General features: G+C 42.3%; 1 protein-coding gene across 2 annotated transcripts in view; it reads right to left on the bottom strand.

Annotated features, from left to right (window-relative positions):
- Nucleotides 1-8,824: 8,824 nt before the first annotated feature.
- pug (pug C-1-tetrahydrofolate synthase, cytoplasmic) overlaps nucleotides 8,825-25,703 on the bottom strand; it is a 105,639-nt gene continuing 88,760 nt past the window's right edge. For both annotated transcript variants that reach the window (XM_080276922.1, XM_080277441.1), the window contains one exon: nucleotides 8,825-10,058. Coding sequence is in view for 1 of the 2 variants with exons in the window: in XM_080277441.1 (XP_080133567.1) it covers nucleotides 9,969-10,058 (90 nt within the window). In the remaining variant the exon portion in view is untranslated. The remainder of the gene's footprint in view (nucleotides 10,059-25,703) is intronic.

Raw genomic sequence — 25,703 nt, 5'->3', positions numbered from 1 at the left:
TGTAGGCCCTCCTCTGGTCACGGTGAAGGGAGGCCTGTCTATGTTGGCCCTAGGGACTGGGGCCAAACAGGTGTAGCAGACGGGCCTGACGTCGTAGGGTCTGCGGCAGGGGGAGGTCGGCGTCGACGGGCTGCTGGGCTCGCCTGGGGGTCCGAGGGCTGCGGAGGTCTGCTGGGGGACGCGCCGTCAGGTGTGGGCTGCGGCCTCGTCTCCTGCTGGTACCTGGGGAAGACAAGAATTTCCCGGGGGTGGGAGGTAGGTCCCGACTGGGACCGGGCCTCTGTTCGGGTGACACTTTCGGGGCAACTCTCCCGGGTGGTGTCCAGCTACTCCTGCAGGAGTTAGCTGACTTTAGAGGACACACGGAGGCCGTGGTCTCTCTTGCACTTATGGAGGGTAGCACAGAGGCGACTCTCTCTCTTGTCTTCACAACTGCCGTGGCACCAGGTTGATCGGTCCTGGGACCCACTTGTGGCTTTGTGTGAGGGTCTCTTACCCTTGGTGTGGCCAGGGGTGTGAGCCCCGTATAGTCCACTATTGGGCCTCCTGCCCTGTTTGTTATAGAGGGCTCTTCTCCCTCGTCAAAGGACCTCCTGTCCTGGTTGTGGCAGAGGGTATTACGCCCTCGTGGCTCACGGTGGCAGAGGATACAAGCCCCTCGTGGCTCACCAGGGTTGTTGCGGCAGAGGATGGTACTTCCTCGTGGCTCGCGGTGGCAGTAGGTGTAAACACCTCGTGGCTCGCAGTGGCAGTAGGTGTAAACACCTCGTGGCTCACCTAGGGACCTCTTGTCCCGTTGGGGTGAAGCTGTGGTCGTCACCACAAAACTACTAGGGACTGATATTGTATCAGTCCCACCCCACTGCTGTCGATGGTCAACCCGCCGTGTATGTTGTTGCGGATCTAGGCTCACCTGGTGTTGGGGCAGTTGCGGGAAGAAGGGGCACAGGTCAGTGGTGGTTGGATGACCCTCTTGTCCCGGGTCATTAACCTGACCGTTATCTCCTCCTCGGGTGGTGGGGTGGTGGTGGCCCGGTGGTGGTGTGGGGGGGTGGCGGGGCGGAAGGTCCGGTCGCGGGCATTTTACTAATTGTCGGTAAATCATATTCATTTTAGAAATTGCATGTTAACTTTATCGTTTGATTCACTATGTAAGAACAGCTCAGTATCAGCGTACCGGTACTAAACGATATAGCTTTCGTCACTAGGTCCTCATATTTTCTTTGACATGTGACTATTAAGGGCCCCATACCGTTAGTCATGATCGTGCAAACATGGTGATTGCGCATGCATAACTGTTGTGTAGACTATGGCTGTAACTAAAAGCTTACGTAAATGAATACAGAATGTCCAACATAGTTTGATATGTTCTCGTCCGTCAAGATGGTTGTGTACACAAATACGCCTTGCAGTGTATAGAAATGATCGCAATCTTGGTCCCGTAAAAGGTCATCGAGTGTTAATTTTGACCTCTCATGCAAGTCCTTCATCTTCAGTACAATCGTCTTTCCTTTTCTTTTTGGTCTCTATGGTCTCGAAAGCACGGTATATATATATATATATATATATATATATATATATATATATATATACACACACACACTGGGTGTCCCGGGAGGAAAGGGCAAAACTTTGGGAAATAAGAGATGTTATACGAACGTGTCCAAATCTCAACCGATACTGATAGGGGCGAAAACAGACTCCCTCATCATATATATATATATATATATATATATATATATATATATATATATATATATATATATATATATATATATATATATATATATATATATTGTTATGCAGCGTATTCTGAGTCCCGACTTCTCGGGTTCAGGTACGGTGCGACCTTAGGTTCTTTGTTCTCGACCGGGTCAGTCACAGGCAAGGAAGGAAAGTCCAAACACAACTGGTCAAAGGCACATTTATATATTAACAACAGACAATTTCACACACACCCGTGGTCAAAACTATGGGACATATAATAACCAGGCAATCTCAGATGGTTAGCCCTTACAGTAAATATCTCCACCTAGTTCTGCGAGTTTGACCTTTATACCGTATTCTACTTTTCCTTGCATAGGATAATTTTCACAGTGTCGTACATATGGTTCACACAATACACCAGGTGAGCTTGCTCCCGCTCTGGTCTCTGGTGGGGTCCCTGAAAAGAAGCAGATACCGCCCTCTCATGTAGAGGGGCGGGGAGAGGGGCACCTTACTCTGCCACCGGAGTGGCGGTCGGGACAAGAGGTACCTTCCGCTACAGGAGCCTGGCTATGGGCTGAGGGGGAGTGGCCAGGGGCCGGCCCTCCAGATGCTACAGACCCTGACGGAGGGGAGTAGGCGCCCGATGGATACGCCCGGCTATTGCCATGGCTCCGACGGGGGCCGCACTCCAGCCATTATTCTGGCGGTGGGGAGAGGGCGCCCAATGGATACGCCCAGCTATTGCCACAGCTCCGACAGAGGCTGCTCTCCGGCCGTGGTTTTGGGGGCAGGGAGAAGGCGCCCGATGGATACGCCCGGCTATGGCCACAGCTCTGACGGAGGCTGCTCTCCGGCCGTGGTTTGGGGGGCAGGTGGAAGGCGCCCGATGGGTACGCCCAGCTACTGCCACAGCTCCGACGGAGGCTGCTCTCCGGCCCTTGTTCTGGAGGCAGGGAGAAGGCGCCCAATGGATACGCCTGGCTATGGCCACAGCTCCGACGGAGGCTGCTCTCCGGCCTTTGGGTCTGGGACTCCTGTCCTGGAGACAGCACTGGTGGACGGCGATGTCTGGTCCGCTGCTTCTTAGGGGAAATAGCAGCCCTTGAGGCCCCTCGAGTCCTCTGTCAAAAAGGAGGCCGATCCATGAGACTCGGCATCCGAAGGTCTACTTGGGATCTTGTCACTGCAAGTCCCACCCCGATTCTGGCGAGTGTTCCCTCCGCTGAAGTGTAGTGTACTTTTACTGTACATTGCCCGGTGGTCTGGCTGCGAGGAAGAGGAGCGTAGGGTCACGGGGGAGATACCCTGTTTATGAACGGAAGGCTCGGCAGGTGAAAAGAGCCTCTCCGTCATCTCCTTGTGGGATATATATATATATATATATATATATATATATATATATATATATATATATATATATATATATATCATCATCATCAGCTATTTGAGTATCCACTGCAGGACCGGTCTATCCCGACCGAAATCGGGACGATACAACCAATGTATCTCTACCAAGTGGCTTAGGCTGTCTGGTAGAGATTGTATGTAGGGTGAGAAGCGCTTGTAAATGTAATTGTAGTGTTGGAGTGGCTTTGGATGTGTGTGTAGTCTGTGAACCAAGTGTAAGCAGCCCACACAAGCCGACTGGGTGCAAGTATACTTTATAGTAAGCGACACTGGTTCAACCACAACACCCCTTGTGTCCGCCAATGCAGTACGTGGCCGAGTGAACACTCCCAAAGTTTATTACCATGGCCCACCCGTGTACGAAACGCACACTCTACCACTGTACCACGGAGGCCCTATATATATATATATATATATATATATATATATATATATATATATATATATATATATATATATATATATATATATATATATATATATATATATAAAGGGTGAATCCCCCGAGCTAGGAACAATGCACCATATAGCTACGTAGGGGCAGAGAGATCCTTGGAGAGACTACTGTAGCTACTACATCTCTCATCAGAAATGCGTGCTCGAACCGACAACCGTATGGTCGTGAAGCGTGAGCGCTCCCACTGAGCTATTCTGACCCCTACACAAAAGCAAAGATAAACTGCAAAGGGATTACCTACAAAACTTGTGCAGTATTTTGTGGTAAAGGGTTGGAAAGATGAAAGGCTCGTAACTTATTGAGTCATAATCACTTTAGCACTGTCACACCAGATCACGTAATTTTTGAAATGTTCATGTCTCCTTATACCCAGACGGCACTGCCCATACTTTTAATCGGAGTCTCACCCTTATATTGTATATAGCCAGTCAGATGCATGTGCTTGACAGTTGTTTTGAGAATACCGTACCAAGGCCAGTATAATATTCGATTGCCCTAGACTGTACCTCGTAGTACACTTGATGTTGGCATACTACTGCCAGTTCATCTGTTAATACTACCTTGAAAAATCGAAGAAAGTTTTAGTGTGTGCCTGTAACAAGAGGAAAGGCAACACAATCTATGTACTGAATAATGCATTAAAACTTTAATACGATAAGGTCTATTATTAGTACAACTCAGTTATGTACCCTTGACAACTGACAGGGTTCATCCAGTTAGTAAACACCTAAAGTCTATCACCTTGAAGTAGGCCATCACTTTACTCTTCGCAGCAGTATTTATGGTTAGCTTCTGAATGAAGCAGAAAGCACTTCTTAACATGTCTGGTGTATGCAGTATCTTGTATGGCAACTTAATCCATTAAGGTCATTTTATGACTTTCGTAGTTGGGAAGGTTGTGTGTAGATGCCCATTTTTATGCCGTCTGCATGTCATCAGTGCGAAACATCAAGCCTATCTCATGTTATTCTTACAGTACAATCCCTTAATTGTCATAGATTTTAAGTCCACTCAGTTCAGTTGTTAGTCAGGAGACATATGCTATTCCAGTTGCATCTCCCTTAGGAAGTCTCTTTTTCCCTCTCAGTCCAGTTCTTACTGACTGTTTAATCTGCACAACAATATGATGTTGCCGGGGCATAACAACAACTGAAGCTGCACTTATCTGGTTCCTTGGTGAAGGCTTGAAAGTTGCTAGCAGTTTAGGGTAAAAGGATCTAAGGTGATGGACAAATTAACTGATGAAGTGAATTGGCCCTGATCTATTGTGAGGGCCACATTTTATTTGGCTCTGTTTTAACACCTGGACACAAACAGCAGATTTACTTCAATCCACAAATTGGACTGTAACTGGATAATGCCGATGCCTCAGGCAAATGGATTTATTCCATGACCTATTCCCTGCAGTGATCACATCTCAAAGTTAAATCAGGAAGTTGAGTAAGCCAAAGTTATGACATTGGATTGAAATGGATGGGTGATCATGTATGAGAAATGAAACACAAAGCTTACATCATGTTTTTTAGCATGAGGTTGATGAAATGGTTGTCCCACAGATGTTTGAGGGACATTATATATATATTTTTTTTGTGTGTGTGAATGGTTTGCCTATGTGACAAAGCAGAGAAATTTTAAGGTACGGATGACAAGTGAAGAAAAGGTGTGTGGCCCATTTCACTTCATACTCTGTTGATATGTCTTCTATGCTTGCCAGTACCTATTACTGGATCCTCTATATCCCATTGGTGCTGGTGAGGGATGGTTTTATGTGGTGTCACCAATATTTGGTTATACAATGTTCCTTAGCCCCCTCCCAATTGCCTGAAAGATAGATAATGGACTGCAGAAGAGCATCTTCTGCACACACTCCAATGACCCTAGGACTACAACAGCAACAACCCATTCCATTTATTAGTGATAAGGGTTAGAATGATGATGTATACATTATTTGAAGCTCAGCATCTTTCGTACACCTTGCATACTTTTTCAGTAACATCATCATCATCACCATCACCATCATCATCATCATCCAGACCTCCTTTCCCACCCTATGGCAGGGTAAGGAGTAGCAACGTCCACATAGCCTAAGTTTGCCCAGTCCAAAGGGCCACACTTCCAATCACTCATCATTCATGCCCCCGGAATCCTGGCTCTATCAGATATGCCAAAAACATTCAACACATTATGTAGCTTCACATAAACGCATTAAGGAGTCAACCTGGGCGCTGTCAAGTTACAAAGGGGTGCCAAATCCCTGATCATGCACTTCTCACAACAATCATCCAGCCAGCTCAATCTGTTGTCAGTCCCCTAGCCTCACTGACTTCCATACCTCTCTTCCTCACACACTCATCCACCATATCCTTCCACCTTCTCCTTGGCCTACCTTGCCCCCTCCCTCCTTCAAATTCGCTTAGATATACCTTTTTCACCGCTCCATTGTTATCCATTCTCTCCACATGACCATACCATCTCAGTACACTCTTCGATTTTGATGTCCATAGACTTCCTCACTCCACATCTTTCACAAATCACATTATTTTGTATTCTTTCCACTCTCTGTACTTCACATACATTCCTCAGCTGTCTCATCTCCAGTGCTGTCACTCTTGACTTTTCAGTTTCATGCCACACCATAGTCTCACATCCATATGTTAAAGTTGGCACTAATACTCCTTCATGCAAGTCTTGTGCAGCTGCAACACTCAAGCCTCTGTTTGTTATCAATTATCAAGGCCTTCTTGGCACCAGCTACTTTCCTTCCTTGTCTCACTCTACTTTCCACTTCTTTTACACATTTTCTTTTTTCTACCACTGTACCCATGTATTTGAACTCTCTCACCAATTCCAGTCTCTCTCCATTCACTGTAACATCACACTGGGAGTCACCTTCTCTCTCAATAACCATCACTTTACTCTTCGCTACATTTACTCTTAAGGCACGATGCTCACAGAAATTAGCAAAACTCTGCACTAGACTACTAAGTTCTTGTTTGGTATTTGCTAGTAGTACTGCATCATCAGCATACAACAAATTTTAGATATTCCATCCATCATCATTCATCACCAATGCCATCCCTCTTTTCATTCATCATCATCATCATCATCATCATCCAGACCTCCTTTCCCACCCTAGGGCAGGGTGAGGAGTAGCAATGTCTAGACAGCCCAAATTTGCCCAATCCAATGGGCCACGCTTCCATTCACTCATCATTCAAGCCCCCAGAATCCTGGCTCTATCGGATACGCCAAAGACATTCACCACGTTCTGTAGCTTCACATAATCGTATCTGACAGAGTCAATCCATACCTTCATTACTTGTGTTTTTACTTCTCTCATCACTCCATCCATATATATACTGAACAACCATGGGGACATCACACAACCTTGTTGCACACCCACACCAATCGAGAACCATTCACTTAGATGCCAATTTACCCTTGCACATGCTTCACTACAATCATAAAAACTATTGGCGGCACCTAGCAGCTTACCATCTACACCGTACATGCGCAAAACATTCCACAATCCTTCTCTGTCTACTTTGTCATATGCTTTTTCCAGATCCATGAATGCCATAAACACCTTGTAGTCCTTCTCCACTACCTGTCTTAGTGCAAATATCTGATCCACACATCCTCTGCCACTCCTAAACCACCCTGCTTATCACTCACTACGACTTCTGATCTCTCTCTCTTCCTCTACAATAATTCTTCCATATACAGTACTTTCCCTATCTCACTCAATAAACTTATGCCACGATTATTCTTGCACTCACTTCACGCACTTTTATTTTTGTACAGGGGTACATTCACATCCTTTTTCCACTCTGCTGGCAGTTTCTCTCATCCATGCCTTCATACATATCTACAACAAGCACTTCATTCTGCTCTCTCCACTACACTTAATCATCTCTGCATCAACCTCAGCTGCATTCCCATTTTTCAGCTGCTTCACAGCGTTCTTTACCTGTGCGAGTATCAGTAACATACTGTATAACCATATAATCAAGTTACTATAGTTGTAGTGTGCGAGTCTGAAGATGTCCTTATCATGCCCTGGCAACTTACCCATCAACAGTGCATCCGATTTTGTGTATAATATGCATGTGATTCATGTATAACGTGTTCGTATAATAATAATCGTGTATAATATATTTGTGTATAACAATATGATTCATACATGATACGAAACTGGATGCACTATTGACTTGAAGGTTGCCAGGGTACGATACTGACAACCTCAGAGTCATGTGCCACGACTATAGGTCTTCAAATACTACCTTCTATTTCCAGTTCATCTTTTATGCTTCCTGTCATCATTTTCACTATCACTACTTCATTCATATTCACACTGAACAACCAATATGGGTATATCATGATGCATCCCTGTCCTACATCACCATCCTGACCTTTTTCCCAACTAAGGATGCAATGAACAAGAGTCCAGAAAATAATGGAAATATCCATCCATCCATTCATCATCAAACCCAGTGTTTCCCCATGAGGAGCATAGGGCTAGGTAAGTTGCTCCTGACATTTCAGATGAGACTGACCAGCCTCACTCATCCCTGAGTGGCATTATTTGAGCAATAAACTCCAACCATTCCTTGGATATAAACCTGCACAGGCTCAATCTGACTGGAGTGCCTTTATTGCCCACTAAACCACCAGGTGCCATAGTTTGGTTATATGGTTACCACCCAACAAAGTAAATGGTTTACTGGTATGCAGGAAACCATTTGGTATGTCACTCAGTGTAGAGTCAGCCATAGACAGAATGAAAAGGAAAGAATGAAGGAAAGAGAGACAGAAGAGGGAGGATGGAAAGGAAGAGAGGAAATGCCCGGTAAAATGAGACAGATGCCTGTTCACATATCACTCAAGTCCCTGGAATCCTGGCTACATGTCCTACACCTAGTCATCCATACTTTTTTCTTTACAGCTGTGCTTCACATACTGTGTATCTGCCAGATAGTCTAACACTTACATTTATAGCAAAGATATCACCAATCTTTTCTTCTGCCTTCACACAGCATGACACCCATCAAACTCTTAACATCGGTCTGCTCTTAGTCTTCCAAATACTCTCCATACTCACCTTACCATAAGCCTTCTCTAGATCCATGGAGGAGAGACACAGTTTCTTAAATCTGTCGTAATGTCACTACTAGCATCCACAATGTGAGTGCAGTAGAGTTGCACCACTGGAAATGTAAATGCAGGAAATTTCATTAACCATATTGCTGGTACTTTATTGCACTAAACAGATGTTGGTATCAGTTTACTATTAATGTAAAACAATACTTGTTAACTGCTATACATGATACAACACACTTGCTATCTTTTACACCTAATAAACAACATAGGTTTCTCCCTGTGTACTCTTCTTGGCAAAAAACTGTGACAGAGAGTTACTGGCATCATATATACTGTATGCAGTTTATTACTTTAAATTTTTCATCTATATAGTAAAGTTTAAAACATGACTTGCTTCAGAAGGACCTATGTTATCATATGTTCAAAAACAAAAATATAACAATTCTTGTAACAGACTGTATTACAGAATACAGAAGCAGACAAAGTAACAATTCCCAGTATTAATTCAACACTGTCAAACTTCTACAATGTGATACAAAACTCCTAGATATTGGTATTTACTTTTCAACATGATAACAGCTACAGTATTAACAGCTTCCAAAACTATGTATCACCTTCAGTGGCCAGAAACAACAGTAACCTACACTAGCTACCTAAGTACTGTATTTATGAAAATATGAATGGCACTCATTACTGACACCACACGTTCATGCTAAACCCCATAATTCTGTAGCTATCACCCATAAAAATGAATGGTGTATAACTTACAGAACAATAAATGCTACCTCTAACCACAATAAAAGTTACCCATAACCACAAGATGTATCCCTAAAAATTCACACTCTCATAATCTGTAAGGCACCTTAAATAAGGCAGTAATGATCAGTTATCAGAACTATATACATACTGACTCCAACATTTTAGTATTGCATACATGTCAACAACAGGTAAGCACAGTAACTGTGTAATGTGACATACATACCTATGTTCATAAGACTGAGCAATTCTGAGCTTTAAGTCAGGTTTAACTGTGTAGGACTGTACTGCTGTACAGGTACTGTCCAGTTCATTAACAGCAAAGTTGTGAGAGTATAACACAATACAGAACAGTATGTTATACTCTGATAATATTCCAGTGAGGAAGAAATATAATAGGATAATATCATAATTTGAACACTACAGTTGAGTTACATCATCATCTCAGGAGTAAGAATATTGTGGTGATTTGTGTGTTTAACAGTACTAAGTTGGGTACTGGGTTACAGTTTTGTGATGTGAGATGGAAGGGGGAAGTTTAGAAAAGACCCTGTACCTCCTCTGTCTCTAGGTCCAGATCAATGTCATAGATACAAGGACGTGTTGGGAGTCCAGGCATCGTGCTCATCTGGGGAAAGAACAAACAAGCATTAAATATGGGAGAATAATATACTTTTGCTGATAACAAAAGAGATTTTAAAATGAAAAGAGGCATATTGTACTGCAAAATAATAACAGCTAATCTCATATTATCCTCCTTCAAGGTGTACAGGTCTATTAATACAGTATAAGGGAAGGTTTACCCCCCTCCCCCCCAAAAAAAAAAAAAAATAATAATAATAATAATAATCAATATATGCAAGTTTGTATAATACCATGAAATTCAGATCAACATAATGAATAAATACACTGACAGCCAATTTCACCGAGCATTTTTGTTAACTGTTCACATATGGTGCTGGTACTCTTACCTGCCTCTACTTCTTCTGGATTTCTCTCACCTTACATGACAGGAAAGTGGAATATGAAGCTTATCAATGCACACTTCTCATGTACAGTACCTTAACCCTATATAAGCCTGAGGATGTCTAATATGGAGGGATTAAAAAAAAAAAATGAAGGTAGCAAGCACACAAATACTGATGTCTCTAATACACCCATAACAGCAGAAAACCTACTGAACATACTTTAGGAGGTGAATGCTCTTCCTCCAGCATATCTAACATACTATTCAATGCTAAGTTTTATCCTATACCTTTTTATAATTTGCAGTATCCAGTATCTAATTTGGTATCACTACTCTATTTGCCATAGGCAGCATCAATATATGCATTGCATACATTAGAAGGCTGTCCAGACACAGGATGTCCCTCACAAATAATTCAGACATTCGTGGCACTGATGATGATCATTCATGATGACAATCTAATGTAATCCTATTTATAAAAAAAAATAATGATCTATCTATCGCCTGACGCCCTAATCCCGCAAAGGGTGGCCGCAGACAAAACGCCTCCAAGTCACTCTGTCACCCACCATTTGACTACCCTCCCCCCAGCTCACCCCCCCCTCCCTCATATACCTCTCAACTCCATCCCTCCACCTCATCCTCGGTCTACCCCTCCCTCTCCCTCCCTCCACCTCACCTACATACACCCTCTTAGTCAGTCTTTCATTCCCCATTCTCTCCACATGTCCAAACCACCTCAATGTATTTCTCCTAATCTTTTCAACCACATCCACATCTACCCCACAACGTTCCTTCACTTCTTCATTCGTCAACCTGTCCCTCCATGTCACTCCACATGCTCCTCTCAAGTAACTCATTTCCACTGCTCTCACTCTTGACTTGTTCCCCTCTTGCAAGGTCCACGCCTCGCTTCCATACGTCAGGGTAGGGATCACAATACCATCATGCATTGACTTCTTAACTTCCATACCCACCTCCCTATTTCTCATCACTGCTTTCAGTGTACCAACAACCTTTCTTCCCTGCTGTACCCTTTCACGTACTTCATCCCCCAAAGTTCCATCCTTACTCATCACACTACCCAAGTACTTGAATGCACTCACATTCTCCATATCCTCACCATCCAACCTCACTGCACACTCTGTGACTTCATTCCTCTCAAACACCATAACTTTACTTTTGTTTACATTAACTTTCAGCTTCCTCCTCCTACACACTGTCCCAAATTCATTCACCAAACCTTGCAACTCCCATTCATCTTCACTCAACAATACTGTATCATCAGCAAACAGCAACACCGGAAGCTTCCAAATCTCACCCTCATTCATTAGGGCCACCCCCACATCCACTGCCCTACCTTGATACAACTGAAAATTATCTATTGGAGGAACTTTCATTAAGTGACCAAACTTGCTAAGTATTCCAACAGATGCTGCAAATGAGTGTGGAAAAGATTTCAATAGGTACAATAAGAAAAGATTAAACATTGTGAGTCTGTTCAAACACTGGCCTGGTGTACTTGTACCTGGGATCTCTGCCTACAGCTGCTGACTGTATGGCTAGTTACCAGGCTTGAGTGTACTGTACACATGCACACATATCTGCCCAGCATGCACACACACACAAAAAGCACATCAGTTTTATGCCAGTACGGTAGGTCCTCATTATTAATTACCATTTTTTTAGTTCTTGCTTGCTACTGAGTCCAAAGTAACTGCAGAAACACTGCCGGTAAAGTTCCTTTGTCATCTGTAAGGGTGATTTGCTAGTGTTCCCTTGTTTACAGTACCAACTGTACAAAAATGCTGTCATAATTTCTGATAAATCCCTGCCTCCCAACAAGGGCAGCTTGCATAGTCAGCCAAAAAAGCCATATCTTCATTCCTAACTTCGTAATTATTCTAACAGGTAAGTCAAAGCAGCAGGGATAGCTTCACAAGTCTAGCAACTGTGTCAGACCAGATGGTGGTGGGGGTGAGTGGTTTGGAGGTGGAGGTGGGGTACTGGAGGATGTGTGTGCTGTAATTACTGTTGGCAGTGTAGTCTAGCAATACATCTCAAAGTTGCTAGATGTAATATTACACCTGATTTAATACCTGTAAATGGTAATATGTATCCTCAACTGGAAATGGTGCCTAAAACGTGCAGCCAAACAAGCGTTAGCAGAAATGACGAGGTGCTGCCCAGCCCCAGCCCCACCTTCCTGAATCCTGCCACACCCCCTCTGTTGAGTATCAACTAGCCATATAACATCAGAATAATGGACAGACAGCTGTGTTTGTATACACTCTATGTTTACCTTCTGAACATGATATATATTACATACCATATGCATATCCTGTGATGTTCAAAAGGTAACAATACAGTAAAAAAACAGCTGTCTGTCCTTTATTTTGATGTTATGTGGTTAGCTGATACTTGACGAAGGGGGTGTGACAGGAAGGTGGGGAGGGGGCAGGGTAGCACCTAGTCATTTCTGCTAACACTTGTTTGGCCATACGTTCTAGGCATTATTTCTGGTTGAGAATACCTTTGATTATTTAAAGGTATTAAATCAGGTGTAATATCACATTTAGTACCTTTTGTCTGCAGTGTATTGCTAGACTACATTGCCAACAATAACTACAGCACATGCATCCTTCACTATCCCACCTCCATCCCAAACCATTCACCCCCACCACTGTCTGGGCTGACACAGTTGCCAGACTTGTGAAGCTATCCCTGCTTTCGACTTAATTGTCAAGTATATACGGGGTTCGGAACAAAGACATGACTTTTTTGGCTGACTATACCTTCCATGTCATTGGTAATAGCCATCTACTCTAATCCTATTTATCCTTGTGTAAAATATGTTATGTGGTAGGTGGGGGTGCCCATCATCCACTCACTCAATGTCGGGCTACCTTATGGTCTCCACACTGAGTTACAAGTCAAATGGTTTCCTGTACCCAGGAAACCATTTACTGTACTATGCTGGGTGGTAACCATATAACCGGAGTTTCTGGCAGGGTTAAGTGTCTCCCAGACTCCCCTGTCTAAAATCACTGGTAATCATGGCAGATGTTCCACAGAGCCTCAGAGGGCCTAATACCTGCCCAGGGCCCTAACTACATGAGAAGATTCACAAGGCCATGTGAAATGTGAGAGATGTGAATGAGGAGAGCAAGAGGGTGAAGTGGTGCATGTTCTCAACAGTGCAAGATATGCAGTAATAACACTGAGAGACACAATGATGAAAGGGTGTGAAGTGGAGGAGTGGGAGGGTGAAATGTGTAAGATCGGGGATGAATGGGCGAGCAAGATGCGAGGAAGGAGTTCCTTTGATGATGGATGAGGTGTGGCAGAGTGGAATGAGAGATTACAAATGTGTCAGCTTGAGATGTATGCAAGTCAAGTCTGAGAAGGAGAAAATGGCAGTGGCTGTAGCGTATGTACTGTGTGATAACAGGAGAGAGAGAGAGAGAGAAAAGCAGGTTTTGGGATGAGCTGGATGAAGCAGTGGGAGAAATGTCTAGGAGCTATAAAGTGATCATAATGGCCGATATGAATTGAAGAGGAGGTACTGGTCCTGAGGATGACATAATGGGTCGTACTGGAGTACCTGGAGAAAATGATAATGGGGAGCGACTGAAGGATATGCATCAGGAAAGAAGGTTGTGCATCTGTAACTCGTATTTCAAACATAAAGATACACATAAATATACATGGTATAGAGGGAATGGGGATCATGTTGAAAGGAGCCTAATTGATTACGTGCTCGAAGAGAGGGCGATGATGGCAATGGTTGCTGATACGAGGGGTGTGAGAGGACGATGTGGAGGTCTGTCAGATCATATGATTGTGGTATGCAAGATCAAGCTGAGAGGAGTGAGGTGGATCAGGAGAGAGAGGAGCAGTCAGGGAGAAAGACTGAAAGCTGAGAAGCTGAGGATCAAAGAAATGGCAGATGATTACGGGACCAAAGTGAGTAGGAGTTAGAATCAGTGAATTGGAATTAAATGGATCTGGACTGCCTGTGGAATGCATATAGGGACTGTTTAGTTAGGAATGCTAAAGCAGTGTGTGGTGTGGCAAGAGTAACAACAAAGAGGAAAGGTACAGCATGGTGGGATGAGGAGGTTACGAGAGCGGTGGAGGAAAAGAGGAAGAAGTGGCTAAAGTGGTTACAGGACAGGGGTTCAGTTGAAATAAGAGCTGAATATGCTGAGAGCAAGAAGCACATAAATGGACTAGTGAAGAGGAAAAAGAAGGAGGTAAATGATGAACTAGAATGCGAACTACTCTGACAATTGGAAGTTATTCTGGAAAGAGGTGCGGAAATGTAGAAGTGACAGCGGAATGAAATGTGAAAGTGTGAAGGACATAAGTGGTAGATTATTAACCTGTGTAGTGCTGCTCTCGGGTGTCTGCCCTTTCCTCCCTTCCATCTTTCTTTCCTTCCATCCTCTTCTGTTTTTCTTTCCTTCATACTTTCCTTGTCCTTCTGCCTATGGGTGACTTTACACTCCCTCTTCTGTCTTCCTTTCCTTCATTCTTTCCTTTTCCTTCTGCCTGTGGATGACTCTACACTGAGTGACAAGCCAAATGGTTTCCTGTACACCAGGAAACCATTTACTACGCTGGGTGGTAACCATATAGGCAAATTTTGGCACCTGGTGGTTTAGTGGGTAATTTTTGCACTCCAGTCGGATTGAGCTGGTGAAGGTTTATATCCAAGGGGTGGTTGCGGTTGACTGCTCATGTAATGCCACTCAGGGATGAGTGAGGCTGGTCACTCTCATCTTAAATGTCGAGACCAACTGCCTAGCCCCGGGCTCCTACGCTCCTCATGGGGCAATGTAGGATTGGATGATGGATGATGGACGGGGATGAAGTAAAGACCAGATGGAAGGAATATTTTGAAAGCCTAATGAATGGGAACAGAGACAGCAGAGTGGCTGTAAACATGATCAGTTTGGGGTGTGTGCAGAGAAGGAATGCAGTGCCAGGAAATGTGACCTTTGCACAGGTGAGGAACGCAATGAAGCAGCTGAAAAATGGAAAAGTAGCTGGGGTTGATGAGGTGTATGCAAAGATGATTAAGTGTAGTGGAGAGAGCATACTGAAGTGCTTGTTGGAGATATGTAAGAGGGCATGGATGAGTGAAACTATGCGAGCAGAGTGGAAAAAGGCTGTGATTGTACCCCTGTACAAAATAAAGGTGAGCGAAGTACGTGAAAGAACTATCGTAGCATAAGTTTATTGAGTGTAGACTGTAGTAGGGAAGATATATGGAAAAACTGTTATAAAGTATGAGAGATATCAGAAGTCCTAGTGTGTGATGAACAGGGTGGCTTTAGGAGTGGAGGAGGATGTGTGGATCAAATATCTGCGGTGAGACTGTGGAGAAGGCTTGTGAGAAGAACTATAAGGTGTTTATGGCATTCATGGGTCTAGAAAACGCATATGACAAAGCAGACAGAGAAGGATTATGGAAGGTTTTGCGCACGTATGGTGTAGATGGTAGGCTGCTAGGTGCCATGAAGAGTTTTTATGGTGGTAGTGAGGCATGTGTAAGGGTAAATAGGCATCTAAGTGAATGGTTCACGATCAATGTGGGCATGCAACAAGGATGTGTCATGTCCCATGGTTGTTCAGTGCATACATGGATTGGGTGATGAGAGAAGTAAAAACACGAGTGAGGAAGAGAGGGATGGCGTTGGTAATGAATGGTGATGGAAGGAATATCTCAAATTTGTTGTATGATGATGAAGCACCGCTACTTGCTAATACCAGAGAAGAACTTGATAGACTAGTGCAGAGTTTTGCTGATGTCTGTGAGCATCGTGCCTTGAGTGTAAATGTAGAAAAGAGATAAGTGATGGTAATCAAGAGAAGGTGACTCCCAGTGTGATGTTACATTGAATGGAGAGAGACTTTAACTGGTGAGAGTTCAAATACCTGGGTACAGTGACAGAAAAAGAGACGTAAATGCATAAAAAAAGTGGAAAGTACAGTAGAGTGACACAAGGAAGGAAAGTAGCTGGTGCTATTATGGCCTTGATAAGAAACACAGGCTTGAGTGTTGCAGCTGTGCAAGGCTTACATGAAGAAGTGTTATTCTCAACTTTAACATATGAATGTCTCACTTTCATATGTTAATGTTGAGTAGAGCCACGTTTTTGTCGTCCAAGCTGAGGGATTGGATTCGAAGCCATCTTCGGTAAAACCAAGCTGCACTGTTTTTGTCGGCCAAAGTGATATGAAGCCGGCCCAAGCGTTTGTCGTCAAAACCAAGACCATCTTCGTATCCCACCCAAGCGTGGTCGGGAGCAGTCTTGGTGTAGCTTGGGGAGAGTGAGATTGGCCAGCAAGACCACACAAATGATAAATATCCCAAAATTAGAATTATGTACATAAAATTAGGGTGCAGGTGGCTAATATTAACAATATATAGAGCCAGTTCAGCACAAATAACGGCTACATGTAAGTTGCATATTCGTCAGAAGATCGTCTTCGGCGAACCCCTCTGTTTACTTTGCGATTGGCACATAATTTTTTGGTTCTACGTATCCTGGACCGTTTTTGTGGACAAAAACCAAGCACCCCAAGACACGCTTCGAATCCCATGCTCCAGCTTGGACGACAAAAACACGCCTTATGGTGTGGCATGAAATGAAAAGTCAAGAGTGAAAGCAGTGGAGATGGGACTGCTGAGGAATGTATGTGGAGCACAGAGAGCAGAAAGGATATGAAATAACATGACAGCATTCAGACCGACTCTATCAGCTATGTTTATGTGAAGCTACAGGATGTGGTGAGTTAGGATTCCGGGGGCTTGAATGACGAGTGAATGGAAGCATGGCCCATTGAACCAGGCAAACTTCGGGTGTCTGGATGTTGCTACTCCTCACCCTGCCCTAGGGTGGGAAAGGAGGTCCAGATGATGATGATGATGATGCATAATGCTCTTATATTTCATAAAGCTTTACCACTACATTATTTTATTCAGCTTATGAGAGATGTCACAAGGTATTCATCAAACTGGATAAACCCAAGTGGTGGTAGCAAGTAAAATAAATTAAATAAAAATTTAAAAATATAGTCAAGGGGATTAATATAACAAGATTAACTGAACTGTGACACTGTAACACAATGCATATACTTGTTTTGATCAAACTCTCAAAAACTGTGACAGGGTTCTATGTTCAAAAGTAGTGGTGATCAAGATTCACAGCTTTATATGTAAATAGTACAGCATATTCAAGTCATAAATTGTTTGTTATTGGTCTGTTATGGATTTCACCTTAATAAAGTACTTATGGTACCTCTAACATAACAGCCATATCCTTGTGTCCCCCATAGGAAAAAATTGTGAATACCTTAAAGAGATTAAGAAAATCACACTCAAGTTATTCAAAGTACTGTTGATCCCAGTGTCAAAATATAGCATATTGAGTGCAATGAAAGCTGACAGTCCAGGATTACATATGCAGTAAGAAAAGCAAAGTTTCAAAGGAGAGTATGAAGTGCCATACATTACTGATTCACCAATACAGTATGTGTCGCTACAAAGATATGTATCTTGCAATTTAATTCATGCAATATACGGGCATCTAACAAACCTGTACAGTACAGTGCACATACTGAAATACTGAACAACATATAGGTGGGGAGTGATGCAGAACTATATCACCAGTCAAATCTGCAAATCAGCCAAAATGCACAACGAAGAGTTAGTGTCCATGCTATAATGTCAAGACAAAGCAGTGGTGATGGGGCTGTTCAGGAAAGGATATGGAACAGGTTTGTGTAAGACATGGAAGTAACTGTTTCCTGATCAAAGGGTAGTAAAAAGAATGATTATATGTCTGGTCATACAGAGAGTGGATACAGCGTAAAGCTGGAGGTAAAAAGGGTACACATGAGTGTGTTTTACAGGAGGAGGAGGTGTTGTAAGTAAATGGATGGATCTGGTAGATGATGTGGAAAAGCATAAAAGACAAGGAAGCAAATTAAATGACAAGGGATCAAAACAGCTGGATGAAGTCTATGAGGAGAGGAACATACCAAGTGCTGAAGCCTCTTTTCAACAAATTACACAGGGAAAATTATCCACAGGAATCAGTCAAGCAGGACTAAATTAATTCATTCATTCAGCATCTAGTTTTGCCCCATGAGGAGTGTAGGAGCCAGGGGCTAGGCAAGTTGGTCCTGACATCTAAGATAAGAGTGACCAGCCTCACTCATCCTTGAGTGGCATTACGTGAACAATAAACCCCAACCATCTCTTGGATATAAACCTGCACAGGCTCAATCCAATTGGAGCACCTTAATTGCCCACTAAACCACCAGGTGCCATAATTTGGTTGTATGGTTACCACCCAGCATGGTAAATGGTTTCCTGCTGTACAGAACCCCATTTGGCTTGTCACTCAAGTGTAGAGTCACCTGTAGACAAAAGGAAGAAGAATGAATGAAGGAAAGAATGACAGAAGAAGAAGGATGGAAAGAAGGAAGAGAGGAAAGAGCAAGCACCCAAGATAAGCATCACATCGAGTGACTGGATGGTAAGCACCCCCACCAACCACCAAAAAGTAAAAAATAAAAACAAAAATCAAAATTTAAAAAGTGAGTGACTTTTGCTTGTGGGATGGAGCCAAATTTTGGAGATTTAGATTAAGACTGAATGATTATTTGGCCTATTTCACTGGACCAGCTATTTGGCAATCCTCCTCATGTTGTAATTTTTCTTGCCTTCCTTCTAGATTCTGCCTTGCTCCATCTCTTGGGTGAGACAAAGGTTTGGCATGATGGTGACGATAAATGTAGACATTACATATAAAACTGTACAACAATACTCTAGTGCAAAAAAATAAATAAATAAATTCTAAAGGCTTTGTACATACCTAGCGAAAGTGGAAAAAATAATTTTCACTCACAGTAATGTAAACATAATACAGCTGTACTAGACACTAACACTACCCAATGCTCAATTAAGAGTTCTTACACACCTCAATGTCACTACCTGTTGCTGCTTCTAAGTGAACATTTCATAGGATTTCTAATATAAATATTCCTTCCACAGAAGTGGACACGGAAAAATCATTAACACTGTGGTTGAGCAGTTGCAACAATGCTTTGTCATTTATACTGCCAGAGTGGTACTCAATCCATTTGAGCACACTGTTTGGTAGGGTTGGTCAAAACCAGGCTTGAGAGATGCACACAGCTCTTTAGCTCACTATATATGGCTCATGACAGAGCAGTGGTATCCATTCTAATCCTCCAGTCAATACTGTACTCATACTTATTCAGGATGGACAATCAACCAGCTTGTCTTTTTCAGGAGGTAACTGTAATTTGTTGCAACTTTAACATGAATGACATTTATTAATTACACAACGTGGGAAATATTTTCCCCCAGAGCGGTATTTGCGCTCTTTCCTTTTTAAAACAGTTGTCCCTGTTCAAAGCAAAGGGAAAACCAGAGTGTGTTTAAGACTAATTCAAGCATTTTTTTTTAACCCAGATATTGCACTCTAGTTCTGGTTAATAATTCTTATTAATAAATTAAATGCTACTGCGTTTAACCTTTGTGGATAACTGTATTGTAAATACATGTAAATACTTAGGAAGTTTCCCTTGTCATGACTGAACCTGCGTGGTAGGATGACATGGTATCCTAATGGGTAAACGGAGGAAGGTCTAACATATCTTGACATAGATAAGGTGAATATTTGGGTTTAATTTTATTTAAAACTAAGACTAACTTGTTAAGTTGGATTTTCCTTGTAAATTTCACGAAGTAATTCACTGTATTTAGGTAAACGTAACTAAATAATATCTGGCATCTCTAAATCCTATGAAGGAAGAGAGACTCGCCATTTTTTCAGTTTGTTCCCAAAGCTCGTTCGAGCTGCACCTTGTAAAAACAAGCACCAAGGACGCTCGGAAAGGCCCAGGCAAACTGACTGAGACCTCAAGGTCATCGTCATCTGTTATTCCGACTCTATCTAGCTAAGTAACCTCTATGATTTGGCCAAATCAGAGGGAGTAGCTAGGATGTAAGAAGATAATTACTGATAAGTTAGAGTATTAATAATACCCTAATTTTCTACGAGACTTCTAGTATTTAAATTTAATATCCGTTTTTGTTTGACTAACACTCATCAGAAAAGAGAATGCAAAAAATTTCTGACACACACCAAAGGCTGCAATGCAATAATCTAGTTTAGAAAAAAATACTTTATGAACACTACTGCCCAATGTATAAAATATATAGAGAGTATATTCATATCCTGTGGGTCTCAAATTTTGTGTAGCTACTACTCTTGAAAGTTTGGCCACTCCTGCTGTATGGAAAGAATGTTGAGTCGTAGTACAGGTATTGTCATATTCTGCCACCGAGTCATGAGAAACAAGTTGCAAATGGGCAAAACCTCCTCCCAGTTAAAATTAATGAACTTTAGATCATCTGATACACTAATGCAACCTAAGCCTTTATGTACAGTACTGTTTTAATTTTCTGTTAGTTCAATATTGCAATGAAACTCTCAAAATTGTACTAGACAGAAAATGGGTATGTAGACAGGTAGATGTCAGTAGTGAGGGGGTTAATGCAGGATTTATTTATAACAACTTCAGTTCAAAAAAGTCTATCCTAAGCTGAATAAAATCATCAGGAAATGCCAAGAATACAGTATAATGAAAAATATACAGTATTCCAGGCATTCAAACAATGAGTTTCCAACAGCAGTGCCCATTTTGCCATTTTAATAAAGAGCATGATGCAACACTGCTAAGCAGAATGAGAAACTGAAATGAGTTAAAAAGAAGAGAGGGAATGATAATGCAAAAGTTTTTTAATCCACCTTGTTTTAAATATATACGAGGGTTGTACCCCACAAGGGGTAAATTAGGCCTCTGTATACAAAAAGCAACTGCAAGATTGACAAAAAGCATAGAATCTCTTCAGCACACCAAACCTAAGAAGCTAACTGTGTAATGAATACAATGTACTCTCTCTCTCTCAAAGAAAAAATAAAAAAAAATGAAGGGCTCAGCTGTGTGCTGAAGGAAAGAAGGGGATGGTCCTGTGGAAGACTGTGGCAAGCACAGAAAGTGGAGAAATTAGTTTCTGAGATGAGGTTTTCTTTGGTCCAATCAGAAATAATAAACAGTTCAACAGTCAGGTGTGCCATCCTCATCACATCAGCTCTGTACTGTTTGCTGTGATGGCTACTGTTATAAAATGGTGGAAAAGTTGAGGGAGGAGTCATCAGCACAAGAGTGGACAGGACTAAGCACAGCTTATATTAAGCTACAGGTACCTACCACTGAAAGTGTGGAGCATTTTTGAGCTAAGAAGCTTGCTAATGTTGTTATACCAGCTACAAGAAATGTGCCATCAGCACCTGCCTGATATTAAAGCACACTTTGAAATTTTGAGAGAAGTCACTCAAGTTACACCTATAACTTTTCCATAAGATTTCTAACAACAAATTTAAGTCTGCTGCTGCATTAGTGATTTCACAGACAACCAAGTTTTGGTGCTCAATCTGGTCCTTTTTTGCTTTTTTCTGCAATACTATGGTGAATTTTGTGAAGGCTATTTATGTACTAGAGTATAACAATTGTACAGTGTCATATTTTATAAGGACTCTAACATGCTTGCATGTGTCAGCCTTGGTCACCTAAGAGAAGCTCTCCATGCTGCTAGATCTGGCAGTCTCCCTATTCAATCCCCTATCTTTAATGTCACACTCTATGACCTCATCCCAGGCCTTTTTTGGTCTGCCTCTCACAACTCTACCCCTGACACTCACACTCATCGTCCTTCTTACCCAACTGTCATGTTCCATCCACTCTACATGCCCAAACCATAACAATCTTCCCTTCCTCATCACAACACCAATACATTCTAGTCCCATCCTTCCTCTCAGCTCTTCCATCACAATCATAGCCCTCCCAGGCCCCATCCATCTAATCATTGTCATTTCTTTATGTTTGGGCCTATAAATATCCTCCTCTTTTACTGCCCAGGTCTCACTACCAAACAGCATTACACTCCTAACACACGCAGCATACAAAGATCTCTTTGCATGGAGAGTGAGCTATCACATGTCAGGAGAGGCAGCAGCTCCCTGAAAATCCTTCAGCCACCCTAGCCAAATCTCCAGCACACATGTCCCCCAAATAACAAAACTCATCCACACACTCAAAAGACTCCCCAGCAAGATCAAACCATTCACACCTACCAATCTCTACATGCTCTCCCCAGCACACCATACATACGAAATCAGCATTATTTTGCAGTCTACCTCCACTACCACTACATCTCTTATGCACCCACTTATCATAAATATTGCACAAGATTGAAGTTACTTTCCACACCCTTGTAGCAAACTGCACAGTCACAATCCTGCTGCTTTGGCGGTTGTCACCAGCCCTAGGTATCGTTACTTTTGTTTCATTTACATTTACTCTCAAACCTTTGTGCCTCATTCTGTCTCTCCATTTCCTAAATCTTTCCTTTGCCTCTTTTTCATTCTCTGCAACTAATACAAAGTCATCAACATACAACAGCTCCCATGGGAGTCCATTTCTGGTGTCACAAGAGTGGGAATCAAGCATCATGAAAAACAAAGAGAGACTCAAGACTGGCATCCGATGCAAGCCAACATTCACAGGACACTCGTCACTCGAATCTCCATTTGTTCTCACCTGGGTGCAAGCTCCCACATACGTAGCTATAACCTCTTTAACCAGCCACTCCTTGATCTCAAGCTTTCTCATTGCCCACTTCACCACTTCCTCAAGGACTGTCAAAGGGCTTCACCAAATCAACAAAAACATAATACAGCTCCCTTTTCTTTCCTATATAACTTCCTGAAGCTGTTGGACAATGAATATGGCAACATTGGTCCTTTTGCCTAGCATAAACCCAATGTATTTCATTAATATTCACTTCTTTCCCTTATCATACCTTCTAGGACTCTACTACCTTAATCATCTGATGCAAAAGTTTTATGCCTCCATAATTTCCTCTTTCTAGGACATCACCCTTCCCAGTAAAGACATTCATAATCACACTATCATTTTGTCATAAGCTTTCCAATGATATGCTGTTCAATTCAGTTTTTTTTTTTCCCTCCCTGAAGATTTACGTCTGCCGAATGACAGTTTTGGAAAAGGTAGCATAAAGCCCAATGTCTGATGATGGTACAGAGCCTACCAAAAACTGGCGGTAGGTAGAACCGCCTCTTTTATGATGTACATATGACCAAGCCAGTATAGTATCTGGTGGGGTATAGCAGGATTGGGCCTCTAGAGTGGGGGGGGGTGACCCCCCCGCCATCTCTCCGCTTTCCTCTACCCCACTGGGCCCTCTCCTCATTGTGGCCTCCCAATCACCTATACCCCCATATACCCCCTGGATACTGTAGCTGGTGTGTGTAGCAAGCATACTTCCTCCCTTTCTCCACTCCTTCTCACCCCCCAACACCTCCCTTCCTCCCTCCATCTACCACCACACTCCCTCCACCTTCCTACTTTCTCTTTGTTTCCAGGCACATGGGGTTTTCCTTTGCTACACACCAAAATAAACTTTATTTTCCTTTCATGATCATTATTTCACCTTGTCTGATGCCTAGGAATATACGTTATACTGTTTACAGTTATGTTTGTATAGTTATTAGCCACTCTCTGGCAGATTCAAGCTTAGATTTTTTTTAAAAATTTTTGATGGTTGCTAGTCCAGTAACCACCGGACATGGAGCATGAGACATATATTTTGACGTGTGTAAATTAAAGCTCTTGAAATCTGTCAGAAAAAATTTACAATCTGAGAAAGTCAAAAAATCGGACACTAATTGCAGTTCTAGGGACAGGTGCTCTGGGAATTTTGCAGTCTTTAGAGGTTAAAAATGAAAACATCTCTAGGACTGGCCCTGTCCATCTGTCTCTCACTAACATTTTTTTTCAGGAAGGAAGCACTTCATTCCTGTAGAATTTAATGACTGTAGTAAAGTCCCATATTAGGACCCTGAAGCTCCTACTTCATGTACATAGACTTTAGCAAACCACCATATTATAGTCCTGAAGCTGCAGCATCTATCTAGTACCTTTGTATGTGCTATGCAATATGGTAGCAAATTTTTAAAAACTCGTTTAACCCCTTAACCGCGGGGCGTCACTTTCGTGACGCTTGGGAGCAAGGGATCATACCGCGGGGCGTCGCTTTTGTGATTCTGTGTTATTTTGAATTCACCCGGGCTTTCAAGTGGGGGCTTGTATCATCTATCAGTACTGACAATGTCCAACATTAGTCAGCACTCCTAATCTCATCTGTACTCCCATCCATTGTTGACAATTTAGCCATTTCTCCCCGTTCTTGACTCCCCTCCCTACCCCCTCTCCATTACCCTATCCTCTCGCCTGCCCGGCCATGCTACGCTAAGTAAATCTTCCCTGGAATTTTTCACTGATTTCATCCATTGAAATAAGCCCTATGTCGTATTCTTATACCAAATAATATATACAAGAAAGAAATCAGGTAAGTGAGAGTGCCATACACCTGGAATTGGCTAATTATCACCTGACAACACCTCACGTGCACTCGTTCGCTAATTTTCGCTGTTTTTTTCCCCTTGAAATATGCCGTATAATCTATTTTCGTAATAAATATACATGTAAGGAGAGAAGGGAGAAGCCTAAGTGATATTTACATTCACCTGGAACTACCTAATTTATAATGTATTGTCTAGATTTCCTGCCAATCATATCAGTGCTACACAAAGCTGTTTCAAGATTTAACATTGGTAGCTCTGATTATATATCTCCTAAGTAGGCCTCTAATCTATTTTCGTAATAAATATACCTGTAAGGAGGGAAGGGAGAACCCTAAATGATATTTACATTCACCTGGAACTACCAAATTTATAATGTATTGTCTAGATTTCCTGCCAATCATATCAGTGCTAGACTTAGCTGTTTCAAGAAGTAATATTGGTAACTCTGAATAACCCCTAAAGCAGGCCTCTAGGCTAGCTGGCCTGGCAACTGCGTTATCAGTGTAGGCTCATCTTCCGAAGTGAGGGAACGTATGTTTCATCTTGCTGACTTCAAGGCCTTTTTTCACCCCCATGCAAATGGCTCTGTGACCTTTACCCCCTACTAAACCTCGTGTGGAAAGAGGTAAAGGGCTGACAATTGATAAAAGAGTGACTACGATCTTTCTATTGAGTAAAACAGTGCAAGTGGAATTGTAAATAATGTGTAAACAGCAAGTGAAAGTAATGAATGTAAATATACGTGAACAAT

This window comes from Coenobita brevimanus, chromosome 1 (assembly GCF_032717465.1).
Source record: "Coenobita brevimanus isolate Jiangsu-jjx chromosome 1, ASM3271746v2, whole genome shotgun sequence".
In the NCBI taxonomy this organism is placed as follows: domain Eukaryota; kingdom Metazoa; phylum Arthropoda; class Malacostraca; order Decapoda; family Coenobitidae; genus Coenobita; species Coenobita brevimanus.
This window is presented reverse-complemented; position numbering and strand designations above follow the sequence as displayed.